Source organism: Lolium perenne, chromosome 7, assembly GCF_019359855.2.
Source record: "Lolium perenne isolate Kyuss_39 chromosome 7, Kyuss_2.0, whole genome shotgun sequence".
Classification (NCBI taxonomy): Eukaryota; Viridiplantae; Streptophyta; class Magnoliopsida; order Poales; family Poaceae; genus Lolium; species Lolium perenne.
Window position 1 is genome coordinate 87,471,913 of NC_067250.2, and position 13,359 is coordinate 87,485,271.

Consider the following 13,359-nt stretch of genomic DNA (forward strand, 5'->3'; position numbering starts at 1 on the left):
CTGAGAGTACAAAAGTTGTAACTATGGCAAGCTGTATTCATGGAATCATGTAAGCCTTTTGCTATTGTATTACAGTCGCTGTTTACAAAAAGATTGTACTCCCAATTCTAAGAGTATGATCTGAACTTGTACCCATACACCCACACCTTGATGGCGTCAATCATCCTAGCATAAGGGTACACAAAACCCAGTTTATATGGCAAGCCTGCCTGTAATAACTTCAGTCTCAAATTATATAAGGCCCAATCATCCTACTACGTAGCATAAGGATGCACAAATTCCAGTTTATATGATGAGCCAACATGTATTAACTTCAGTCTCAAATTACATAAGGCCCAATCATCCTGCTGGTATCAATCATTCTAGCATACGGATGCACAAAAAAACGGCTCTGTGACAAGCCTGCCTGTAATAACTTCAATCTCAGATTACATAAGGCCCAATCATAAACTAAGTGTCACATGGACCAACCAAAAAATGATGCAGTTAACTTGAGCCACTCAAGGCTTGGCATTCGTAGCTTGCTTGAGCTTCCTCCCAAGAGCATAGGCAAGGGGTGGTGGTACAGCATTCCCAATCTGCCTGTGTTTGCTCTGGATGTTGCCAGCAAAGCAGTAGCCATCAGGGAAGCCCTGCAATGCAAGCATTCATAACATGGGATTAGATCAGATATCTTCGTAACATATTTGGTTCATTGCATCATGCATGAGATTCTTTCTGCCACTGGAGGTTAAGATGAACGATGAGCAGAGCAATTGCGCTTACACTTACATCCAACTAGTAAGGTGATTATCTGATTTTGTTTCAACAGGCTACGGATTACTTCAATCTAGTGTGATTGTCAAGCAACAGTTGGTGTAAACTGTACAGTCTAGGCAGCAGCCTTTTAGCTTTCAAAAAATAACATGTTACTCCATCTAAGTTGACAGGGATTATTGTGCTTTACCTGAGATCGAGCACATTCACGAACGGTGATGATCCTGTCCTGATCAGGGTGGAAGCACATGCCGACCTTGCCCATTGGCTGGGGATCTGTCACAGATGTGGGGAAGTTGCCCTCCCAATCGAGCCTCCCGTACAGGCCTTTCCACTGGTTGTGCCTCCGGGCTGTGTTGGGCAAGCACCAAGGGATCAACTCCACCGTTTGCCCGGTGGATAGCTTCACCTGCATCCACATCATGAAAATCAGCTACATCACATGGTCACCTAGAAGGTAGAAAACAGCAAAAAAGAATGAATAAAATGAGAACCTTCTCGTCTGGGAGGTCATGCCAGTCACAGCCTGGGCGTTTTGGAATGTGCTTGCACCTAATGAGATTCAGTTCATTCATCTCTTTGGCTACGTGGTCACACAGTGAAGGCGTGTCGCCTCGAATCTTCTTCTGGAACCAAGACACAGGTTCGCTTCCATACTGGACCACAAAAGAATGTAAAATTAGCTGTGGTATCAATAACATAGACAATCAGGATGATGTGATGTGCACCTGTATTGTTGGTTTGCTGGCACCATTCTCCACCGGTGGTAGATCTCCAATTGTATCTCGGACTGTCATTGAGCGGAATGGAGCTCCTCCAGCTGTGCTCTTGGCAGCTGCATAGTATTTGCCATCTGGTAGGTTGATTTTAAGCTCAGGGCTAGCAAAGACGTGCATCGGTTCAGGCCAGTCAGGAAGAGTCTCCCCAGGTGCAGCAGCCCAGATGAATGCCCTTTTCCTAGACTGCGCAACACCAAAGGCACCAGCCTCTAAGATCCCGAATCGAACCTATGAACAAACAGAAGGTTACAACATATAGATGTGTCATAGCGCAAGGACAAACAGAGAAGAGCGAGTGTCAAGCACCTGGTATCCCATCTCCAGGAGTGATGCTAGTGTAAGCCTGAAGGTCTGGCCTTTGTTGAACGAAACAAAGTTCCTAACATTTTCTAAGAGGAAGAACCGAGGGCGGAAATACTCCACAAAGGACAGAAACGCTAAAATCATCTCACACTGGACTTTGCTCCATGGGCTTTGATTGAATCTGTTCATCCCAGAAAACCCCTACAAAAAGATGCACAGAAAGTCAAGCAGCAGCGCGGAAGATTTAAAAAAGCATCAAGCAGCAGCCCTGGGTGAAACAACTGACCTGGCATGGTGGGCCACCGTTGATGAACTCTACTTCACCTGGTACAGGGAGGTTCTTAATCTGCTCATCTGAAAGTTTAGCTGCTCGCTCAGAAGCCTCGGAAGTCGAGATGCAATCATCGCCGTCACCACACTTACCCATTATTGCTCTGCAAAGGCCAGGAGTCACAAATGAGTGGGAGATGCAGGAGTAACCAGTTAAAACCCAAAGGAGATAAAAGGGATTCCATACTTCAGAATCACATTGCAGTTCTCCACAAATACTGCAGCTTCCGGATGATTTTCACCAAATGCTTGCCCGGCAGGTTCTTCATATTCAATTGCCCATTTTGTATGTGATGCACCTGTAGAGTTGATGATCAGAGAGTATGTGGAGAAAAGGTTTTCCATCCACCAACATGCACGTGCATTAAAAAAAGATGCAGATGGAAACACATTACCAGATAGCTGCAGCCCTTCAGACAAACCACCACAGCCAGCAAAAATATCAAGAGTTGCAAGACACTTCTCTGATATTAATGTGTCCTTTCCTGAACCAGCTTGTTCATCATCACAAATCTGCTTTCCCTTATTCTTTTTTGAAGCAGGTGCCTTCCTTGTCAGGGTCATGAGCTTAACATTGGCCGGTAGCTGGTTCAGAGACAAGACAACTGTCAACTATCTGAAGAAGTTTCTCAACAAAATAAAAGCAAAAGTAACTGGAGCAAATAAAGAGCTGAATTTTAGTAATAAATGACCTGCTTAAGAGCTCCAGTATCAGGATCATATAGATGTTCACAGTAAAAGGCATGCTCAACCACTACTGGAAGATTTGAATTAGGAAGGTCATCCTTTGATGTAACCTCACATTTTCCCTCTATCATCACCACAGGCACACTTATTATTTCGTCACTGTAATACACCTAGATCAAACAACAATAAAGAGGTACAAAAAAAGGTTAGGTGGAATCACATGTATATGAAAGTATTGATATGGATAAACAATGATGCAGTGAATATTAGACCCCAGATAATTGGGCAAAGTGCCAAACCTCTCTGATGTCTGAAGAGTAAGCTTTATCTGATGAAATGTCTTCAGGCCTGTATAGCCTTCTTGCACTGACTTTGGTTGATTCTGGGTTAGCTTTCTTAGATCCAGAAGGAGCAATGATACTCTGCAAATGGCATACCACATAAGGCTTTAGGCCCACATTTCTTCCAGCCTTGTTGGTGCCATGACCCTCCACTGGGAAGAAAAACTCAGGCTTGACATAAAGAAAGTCATGAACAGTATATGTAACATTCTTGAAGACAAAGCTGGTCTCTGAACGTATTTTGAATTCATCACTAACTGCTCCTCGCTCCACACAAGAACTACAAGTTCCTGTTCCAGTGCCTAGTTTATCACGAGGGAGGGAGAAAAAAGCACCTTGCTCAGGACAGTATAAGCTTTTGCAAATATACTCCACCGACAAACCTTTCTTTTTCCGCTCCTCTGCCTTGGCCCTCTCCAGCCTATTAGCTTCCAGATGCTCTTTTCTGCACTTGTGGTCCCAAGAAATCAGCTGGAAATTGACAGTCACCGACTCTCTAATGTCACCTACTTCGAATTCTGAACAGTCATTAGTCAAGAAAACCTCCCTTTCATTTGCAGCATTGCCAAGGACAGTCTGTGAACCTTTTTGCAGAATTCTTCCATGAATCATCCCTGTACCATCATGTTTCTCATACATATACTCAACAAAAAACATGATGGCTTCTCCTAAATCATCTTCTACTGTGACTGCCCCACCAACAGCAATATTGAGATCTCGAACTTTAACACATGTGTATAGAGCTTCTCCAGAGAGTGATTTTCCAACTGTTTGGCCTTCCCATTGAATTTCTTTACAAGTCTGTGATGAGGGCTTTTTAGACCGTGTTGATGGTGGGGTCCTCAAAACATGTTCATCTTCAACATAAACCTCCCCCTCAGCTTCATCTTCATTTTCCTCTTGTTCCTCCTCAATTTCCTTTGGTTCATCATTCTCATCTCCCTCCTTTAAGTCCTCTGGGAAATGGGTGGCATAGTAATCACCCCATATCTTGCTGATCAGCCTTGTGGTTGTCGCACGCATAAGCTTTCTTTTTAACACTTGACCCATTTTTGCACTTGGGTTCAGATTCTCTCCTCTCGTTGCCTGAGATTTTTTCTTCATTGCTAACTTTGTGTGTCTTCTTACTTCCATCCTCGCAACAAGGCCTGTGCAAAAAGCACTTCGTTGAATAGACTCATCTGGGTATGCCCTGAACTGCTGAAGAATTATCTGTCCATGCACCACAACATATCTTTCAACATCTGCTGCATTTGTTGAAACATATGCAGGGTTCCCACGCTCATACGCTGCTACTTTCTTAATAACATCAGCAAAAGCAAGTTTTGAAGCACGAGTTTGTTCTTTTAAAAGGGTGATGATGCTGACAGCTAGTCTTGCTGTTTTAAGGACAGTTTCACACCATGGTGCATACTGCTTTGTTGGCTGCCGTAGTTTGTACCTGATATAATTGAGATGTTATAATAAATTCATACGTAAATGGGGGGTTAAATAGGAAGGAAATCAGAATACAAAATAATTTACTCCTATAAGGACAGTTGGTGGCCATGGTCCATTGCCTACTGGTCCTACAGTCCATCGGAACTAAAGCAAAAGGCTGAGACGAAAGAGAAGGCCTCCAACCCAGGCCCCCAGTGACCAGCAGTCTACAATGTTGTGGAGAAACATCTTCATTGTTTAGGCATGGCCTAGGTTAATACAGGTAGCTAATGTTGCTTACACCCATAGATATTGTGGTCCTGAATTGAGAATTAGCTTGTTTATTTAAAAATATCATTCTACTTTATGGATTGAGAAATGTTTGGAAATTGACTTTCATTTCTGCGCTTTACCATCAAATATTGATCTGTTTTAAAGTTCTAGAAGATAAAGAGATCCTTATATTTAATTGAGAAATCAAATTGTACAATGGATAAACTGTGATTCAGAAAATATTTATCTCATGATACTTGACAGAACTACTCTGTACGTTTCTAGTCATCTGTTAAACTGATTTGTTGAAACAGGTCTATAACTGTCATGCGCAGAGTTGACTCTCATTGTCTTACGGAACAAAATTGAAACAGTACATTCTATCTGCTCATGTCCTCTAATTTGCTAGAATAACTGTTTGGTTCAGTTTCTTGTCTGCTGGACAGCAATACAGCAGAAGGTTCATCACCCTTGTTAACTAATGCAGAGAAACTTGATCTCATGGTGCACATTTCATGATTGTTGCAGATGGAAGTTTCTTAGTTCTTATAGCTCTAGATTTCTCAAGTGCAGTTTGTTGGTACTTGAGAACTTACAGCATATGAAGTCCCTCCTTGAAAATGAACTTGCAAAGTGACACTACAGAAATAGCTCTACCAATAAAAAAACAAAGGTAACTTTGTTGAGAAATGCGGGCCTAAGAAATTAGAGTAGCACCTTTCTTATGACATCAATTAGACAAGGTTCTTCTAAGCTAACAAAATATTTATGCAGTCGCTAGTGATGGCGGTGCCCCACCAGCTGCTCTCATCTCTGACGACAGAGCCACAACATGGCAGCCTAGGGTGAAGCAGGGTCTTAAACTTGCATAGAAACTGAGAGGTGATCAGAGTGTGGTACAAGCACGGTGACAAATGAAGTGCACCACGATTGTTTGTGATGGTTCAGCGAGAGAAATATGGTGTGAGGCATGCCCCTGCTGGGAACCACTACAACACATGCTTTCCATAACAAAATTGCAATACTATATCGACACATTAAAAAAGGACACTTAACTAGTCAAGACATAGAGCTGCAGTACCAAATGAAATCGAGCCGCAGTAGTACTTACCAAGCTATGTCAGTTCGAATAGATATGCAGATCATTGATCCACCAAATTCTACAACCCATTCCTTGATTGGACTCAGATAAACTGAAATTCCTTGATCTCCCTGGTCAGATTTACTTGCGGAAGAAGATAACTGTGTTGGCTCAGCTGTTGAACAGCAACTATCATCATCCTCTCTCATGAAACCAGATCCAAAGATCACTATATCATTTTCTGCACCTGATTTCATAGGGATGAGCTCCAAAGAGATGAGCCTGGAATCTGAATTATATAGAGCCCAATTGTTGAGTATTCTTACTGGCAGATCATCCACACACAAGCCAGCGTCACTGTCAAATATGTACTCATCCATTTCTGCATTGTGTGGTTTATAGTATGCCGGCAGTGGGTAGTCATTGGCGATTTCAGCTTCACTAATTTTGATGTAGACATTTTTCTGTGAAGTTCCATGCTTGTTTCTCTGCTGCATCATCTTCCACTCTTCCTCTTCCTGCAACAGTCTTGCCAATTTCGCATCTTCATCCTCATTCTCATTCACCTCCTTACCCTGCCCATCCTTGATCATCAGAGTGCCATTTGAGGTCATAGCTGGCAACATGCTGAATTGCATCCTAGATCTACAGTCATTTCTTAGTGCAACAAGGGCAGGCAGCATGGACAGTATTTCATCATCACTGTTTACTGTATGATCCAATGCAGTAAGTTGGCTGTGTATAAACTCACCAATTGAGATCACAAAGTCTTTGCTCACTGTTCCATTGAAACTTCCGTTAGAATTAATGGAACGGACAACACTAGCAAGTAATTCGTCCAGGGCCAGCAAAGGATTTCCACCAACTGATCTAGCTAGCTTTCTGTAAACTTCAACACAGATACGAGCCTTCTGACTGAAAAGGTCAAAATGAAACTTGTAACTGCTTGCCGGCTTCACACATTTATAATCAGATATTTCTGTTGAGAGCCAAATTGCTGCAGTGCCTTCTTTGTAGCCAGAAATTTTCCAGTCCGTGATTGGGTGAAATCTTACACAGTGTATTCCGTTTTCCCTGCCCTTTTCCATATTATCATCCAAGGGCATGACAAGAGCTGTGATGGAGATACCATCACTGTGGGACATTTCAAAAGGTTGCACATTACCATCTTCATCATGCAGGATGAAATCAATGAGTTTTCTGCATGGTTTCTTATCTTCAGGTCCTGTTTTTGTCAACCTAACAGCCTCTATTTCCTCTTCAATCCGGATTTCCTTAATCATGACGAGTGAATCTTCTTCAGATAAGTCAAATGCCTTCTCTTTGAAATTAGAGCAGGCAGCAGCTCTCTTTGGTCTCTTGCAGACAGTAACTTCGTGACAATTTTCACTGGTACCATTATTCTCTTTATTATCATTGTGAAGTTCAGTCTCCGACGTGCCATCCTCAGTGGGATCATTTTCACTCTTACGAGGCTTTGCTCTGCGCCTCTTTGTTCCTGAAAGCCACAAAAATAATGCACATATCAAAAGAACTGAACACAATGCAAGTCTGTAAGCATCAGATGAAGGATGAAGCACATACATATAAATATTAAATGGAGTGTCATTTAAAAAAGATGGAAGATAACAGGTGGCTGAACTGGATCACCAAGATTAATATTTTTATTACCAAAATGACGTTGGATTCTGTACTAAGCCCAAAACTCAAGCATGTTGTGTCAAGTGCTATGTAGACACAAACCAAGATGTGGCTTAAGCTTTTTTCTCAACCACAGACCCAAATGCATGTCATTTCGTAAAAAAAAATATCAAGATGACACAGAAGCTTACAACAGGAAAACAGAAATAAAGCAATGAAATCCCCCAAGGTAAACCCAAAAGCCAAAATAAAAAGGTGAGCAAAATGAAAACCATTTGTTTCGACTTTTCTGCAAAATGGTAAATTAATGACATCTGCAAAGGTGTGGGATGGGTGTCTTGTATAACAAACCTAAACCTAGAGGAGAAAGGGCACATGTGACTTTTCCTCAAACATGGGAGGTTGGGCGCAGTGGCTAATTAAGCAATGCTAAGTTCTCAATTTGTGTAGCATATCCTATAAAACTTGGGTTACTAATTGTTGAACTACTGAATGATGTGATTTAACATTTACATTTATTTACTTTGTATCATATATACTTTCATGCAGCCAGAAGCTGCTGTTTAACAAGTTATTCTTGTATTACCCGCAAAAAAAACAAGTCATTCTTTTATACCACGAGTGGATTTTTATTGTAAGAATTAAGTAACCCGTGAGGCACCAGAAGGAGGTTAAGCGTTGAATGCTTGTGGGCCAGGCATGCATGGATGCAACTAATCAGTGGAACGGTGCTCAATTCTTAAGTTGTCCTACACATCCTATACAACTTGAGTTACTAATTGTTGAACTACTTAATAGTGTGATTTAACAGTTACATTTATTTACATAGATGTCAACTACACTTACCTCCAGCTGCAACCTGGTGTTTAACTACATTATTTTATCTTCTACCCCATCTAATTATGCTCTATACAAGCTTCACTAATTCTACCAAGGGTAGTTCTAGCTTATACTCCCTGCACATAGTGGCCTTGTAAAATATACTGCCGAATATCGCCAAAAAAATATATATACTGATGAATGATCAGTTAAATATCTGAGATGAAAAACGTATCAAAAATAACAACGGTGTCTCAGTCTGTAGTTTTATACCCTCAGATGCTAGTATATGACTGTGTAGTTCGACAGTATGGAGAAGTCCAATATTGCAGAAACTTAGCAACAAAGATAGCAAGGTAACATACCTGTAGTAGCAGCAGAATGTGGAAATTTTGGCATAACTACGCTGCAAAATTTGGAATCAAGTAGATATGTCAACTACAAGTTTTAGTACATGTTGTTGGATATTTTGGTGATCTAGGCTGCTTTCCTAGGTCAGATATTTTGGACTGCTACAGTAGGGCGGCACTACTGTAGCTACAGTAAGGCGGCTCTACAGTAAATGGCCACCTATCCTTATGTGTTGTCTTGATCGGAGACATCGATTTTGATCCAACGGTGCTGGTTCCCCTAGTGCATAGTGCTAAACATATAAAAGGGGTCAAATGACCTAGAAGAGGAGAAGTTGAAGATGGCTGCTGCTCTCTGCCTTCTCTCTTACACACTCTCTCTCAAGAACAAGCCACCGATCAGGCTAGCACTAAAGCACTAGGAAGAACCTAGCACAAATTGCTCCATCCTGGTGTGAGCAATTAAACAAGAGGAGGCATGGCATCATCTTCAGACCAAGGTATTTCTGATCTTATTCTTTTGTGGCTCAAACTAGAGCTAGTTGATCCTGCTGGATCCAACACATGTAGCAATCAAACTGCAAAATCAGACCCTTAAAAAACTGAAAAATCAGACCCTAAAAAAGCTGCAAAATCAGAAATTGGCAGTTACTACATCACAAAGCAACAATTAATTAACACATTTCCTAACAAGGAGTTACTGCATGGATGGGCATGGAACAATGAACTTGGACAAAACTAGTGTTATCCAGTTTATATAGCAACAGTTGAATACACACATGATATACACACAAAAAGAAAGAATACACACATGATATACAAGCCTACAGGGAATGACAGCTCAAGAAGGCATAATCATGATTGTGACAAATATAAAAAAATGTGGCAACTGAAAAATATCTGCAAATATGCAGGAGCACAGTATGCACAGCTCACTAAAAGGACGTACCCAGTGCTGAGAGCTCCCGCACTGTGCGGGGTCTGGGGAAGGTGTTAGTGGCACGCCTTACCCTCACGAAGTGCAATGTGAGGAGACCGCGACTCGAACCTGGGACCTCTCGGTCACAGGCGGTGAGGCTCTACTGCTGCACCAGGCCCGCCCTTCTATGCACAGCTCACTAAGCCAAACAAATCCATCAACTCTACTCTACACGTAGATCTGATCACTATAGCAATCAAAGCCACTAACCAGCAGCACTACAGTGCAACAAGCATGAATAACAAGGAGACCGACCAGCGCATAATTAAGAAGTTGCATAGGCAGCAACTCGTAGCTGATTTCATCCCGTGTGATGATATACTGGTCAGCAACAATAAATTTACTGGTCATCAACGGCAGAGGATGGAGACTGTTACCTTGATGGCACAGTCCACCGTGGGCAGGAGACAGATCCACCACCGAAATCAAGCCTCCTGCGCAACAAAACCACAGAATTGATCATCAGAGATGTACAAGTTTGGGATCAGGTAGATATGTAACTAGAAATTCTAGTGAATGTAGCAATCAAACTTCAAAATCAGGGGCTTAGCGGCTACATCACAAAGCAAAAATTCATTGAGTCATTGCCTAGGCAGGGGCTGCCCCATTTCAAAAAAAAACAAGTACTTGCTCCATAAATGGACAGGGAACAATGAACTTGGACAAACTAACGCTGTCCAGTTTATAGCAACCACTGGATACCGGCATGATATACAAGCCTACAGGGAATGAAAACCCCAGATGGCATAACCATAAGTGCAACAGAGATAATAAATGTGGCAATCAAACAATATCATTAATCACATGCAATTATGAGGGAAGCATAGCTCGCTAAGCCAAACAAATTCATTAGATTCATCAGTAGAGAAATCAAAGCCACTACTAAGCAGCAGTGCTACGGTGAAAAAAACATGATTATCAAGCAGACCAGCCAGCGCATAAGTAGCAAAGGTAGCAGCTTGTAGCCGATTTCATTCCACGTAAGATATGCTAGTCGGCAACAATCAGGTCACTAGTTCATCATACCTTGCCGGCGCAATCCACAGATCCCGCCAAGGGAAGACAGATCTGCCGCCGAAACCGAGCCTCCTGCACAAGAAAACAAGGAAATAGTTCATCAGAGATGCGTCTCGTCAGAAGCCCAAAAGTAAGAGACAAAACAACCAAATCCGCAAATTTGGAGCAACGCGAATCTAGCTAGAAATTTGCGGCCCGACCAGAGAAATCGAACATGGAATCACAATCGCCCGGATCTTCTGCAGATGACGGGGGTTGCAGCTGCAGCACCCGCAGCTACACGGAGCGGTCGAAATGAGAAGTCGGAGCGACAGCAGGTGGGCGGAAATGGGGGGAGGTGCAACCCGCGGGCACGGCTGCAACATCTAGAGAAACCAGGCGCGAAAGATTTCTACCCGGCCGGCGATCATCGGCGAGGCCACCAGAAACATCTACACCCACCATGGCCGGCCGGCCGCCCGCCAAATCGTCGGCCAAAAACCCTCGGAAAAAAATTGGGGGAAAATCGCGCTGCGTCGATGGAGGGCAGATCCTCGCCGCCCGCCGACCCGATCATCGAAGCAACCAAAAGCACGGGCAGCTACGCCGCCGAGTAGGCCAGGAAATCCTGGTGGAAAAACCCCAATCCCTCCCCCGAAAAAAAAAACCCCACCGGAAGCAGCGAAACCGAGGGAAGCAAGAGCGCGCGACGTGATTACCTCCGGCGAGCTCCTTCCGGCGAGCGACGGGCGGCGCGGCGGAGGCAGTAGGGTCGTAGGGTTGAGGTGTTGCGGAAGCGAAAAGACGTGCGGGGAGGATGGGGTGGTATAAATAGGGCGGCCGCGGTCGGGAGGGAGAGGGATGCAGTGTGGAAAGCGCGCGGTTTTCGATTTTTGGGAGGATCCCTCGGGCGGGAGCTTTCGCCGTTTCGCTGGCTGGGCCGGGCGGGTCCGGCTTCGCGAACGAGTGATTTTCATATATCCGTTCCACAAAATTTCATCATATGCGACGGTTTTTCATATATGGTTAAAAAGTTCATCCCATAGAATGGAAGCATTGCAAATGGAAATAATACAGGCTTCGCAGCCACGTTGTCAGTGCGGCCACGTTCGCACCCGAAATGGTGTTTGGTAATAGTCTACTCTATAGATTTCTAGGATTACAGTAAGCGAGAACGTTTTAAAGTAACCAAGAACAAAGTAAATGACTAAAGTAAATAAAGAGCATACGGGTGTTGTTGGACAAAGTTGCGACATGACTAAGGGGTTCTCGGGAAGTGTAGGATCCACCACTAGCATTTAGATTACATCTACATTGTTCTTCATATGATATTTCATCCCGAATAACCACTGCAATGATCGTAAGCAAGCCACTCCTGCTCCTCATAATTAAAGGTTTCCTAATGGATATTTGTATAAGCTTAGTGAATCCCTTCTAATCCCCATTATCCACATGAATAGCACGTCGGCCGTTATGTCACTTGGCACTGTACGTACTACATCTGGGCATGGGCAGCCCGACCCGGCTCGAAAATCCCGGGCCGGGTCGGGCTTGCACTTCGGGCCGGGTTCGGCCTATAATCTGAGCCCGAACGTCGGGCCGGGCCGGGTTCGGGCCTCCATTTTTGTGCATTTTAGCCTGGTCGGGCCGGGCTTCTTGGGCCGGGTCGGGCTTTTTGCTCCTTCGGGACGGGTTCGGGCTTAAATTGCAGGCCCGACGGTCGGGTCGGGCCGGGCTCGGGCCTGACTTTTTACGGCCTTTTTTAAGTCTGGCTCGAAACCCGGCCCGGCCCGAACTTTGCCCAGTTGTAGTACGTACTACCGGATGACCAAGGTAGTTTCCTTTCTAGCCCCGGAAAATATTGCATGGTTCACTTCACATAATATCTATAGAGATATTTAATACATGCTCGTGAACTGAAATTATATATCATCTTTATTTCATATCATAATATTGCTAGGGTATCTTCATCTCTCCCAAAAAAAAAGGAAATACTCACGTATGAAGTCAATCAACATCATCACAATGATATGAATAGGATATGGAGGTATGAATGTATGCAAGTGCAAATCCACAATATGATTTGGAAATACAACTAACTAAACATGGTGATCGATGATGATGACGATCGAGATCGATGCGGAAGCCTTCAAGATCCAAGTCCCTTCTCCTTGTGTGTGGTGGTGATGGTGGAGATCTGTGTGGAGGTGGCTACGGAGGCGGCGGAGCGCTAGCGCTCTGCCATGGACATGTATACGGATAGTGTTTCTGGCAGCTAGGTTTCTCCCTCTTTAAATAGGCTCCTCGAGGTTGGTTTTGCGATTCCGAGGAGGTCCGTGGTGAATATGTCCATCATCCCTTCACAGTTGATGTTCCGTCTGGCAAAACGAAGTCAACAGAGGGTGGTACGAGCATACGGTATGGGCAGGCTCAGCCCGTACTGATGCTCATTAACCTACTAGACTCTTTAGTATTTTGGTTGTCATTTCTTTGCACGAACTTTGATTGAGTTGTTCTTCTGCTCGTTGGACTCGTATGGACAAGGGCTACAACACCGTGCTCTTGGATCTTCAATATGATATGATGCAAACAAATATGAAATTTT

General features: G+C 43.6%; 1 protein-coding gene across 1 annotated transcript; it reads right to left on the reverse strand.

Moving 5' to 3' along the window:
• Positions 1 to 264: 264 nt before the first annotated feature.
• LOC127316749 (DNA (cytosine-5)-methyltransferase 1A) lies at positions 265 to 11,552 on the reverse strand. The gene is made up of 15 exons (XM_051347217.2): positions 11,474 to 11,552; positions 10,785 to 10,847; positions 10,136 to 10,192; positions 8,795 to 8,835; positions 6,000 to 7,467; positions 3,155 to 4,637; positions 2,861 to 3,025; positions 2,564 to 2,753; positions 2,356 to 2,467; positions 2,125 to 2,272; positions 1,842 to 2,039; positions 1,485 to 1,763; positions 1,251 to 1,412; positions 947 to 1,165; positions 265 to 632 (listed from the first exon to the last, which is right to left on the reverse strand). The coding sequence occupies exons 4-15, from the start codon at positions 8,826 to 8,828 to the stop codon at positions 501 to 503; spliced, it is 4,590 nt and encodes a 1,529-aa protein (XP_051203177.1). The 5' UTR covers positions 8,829 to 8,835; positions 10,136 to 10,192; positions 10,785 to 10,847; positions 11,474 to 11,552; the 3' UTR covers positions 265 to 500.
• Positions 11,553 to 13,359: the final 1,807 nt, after the last annotated feature.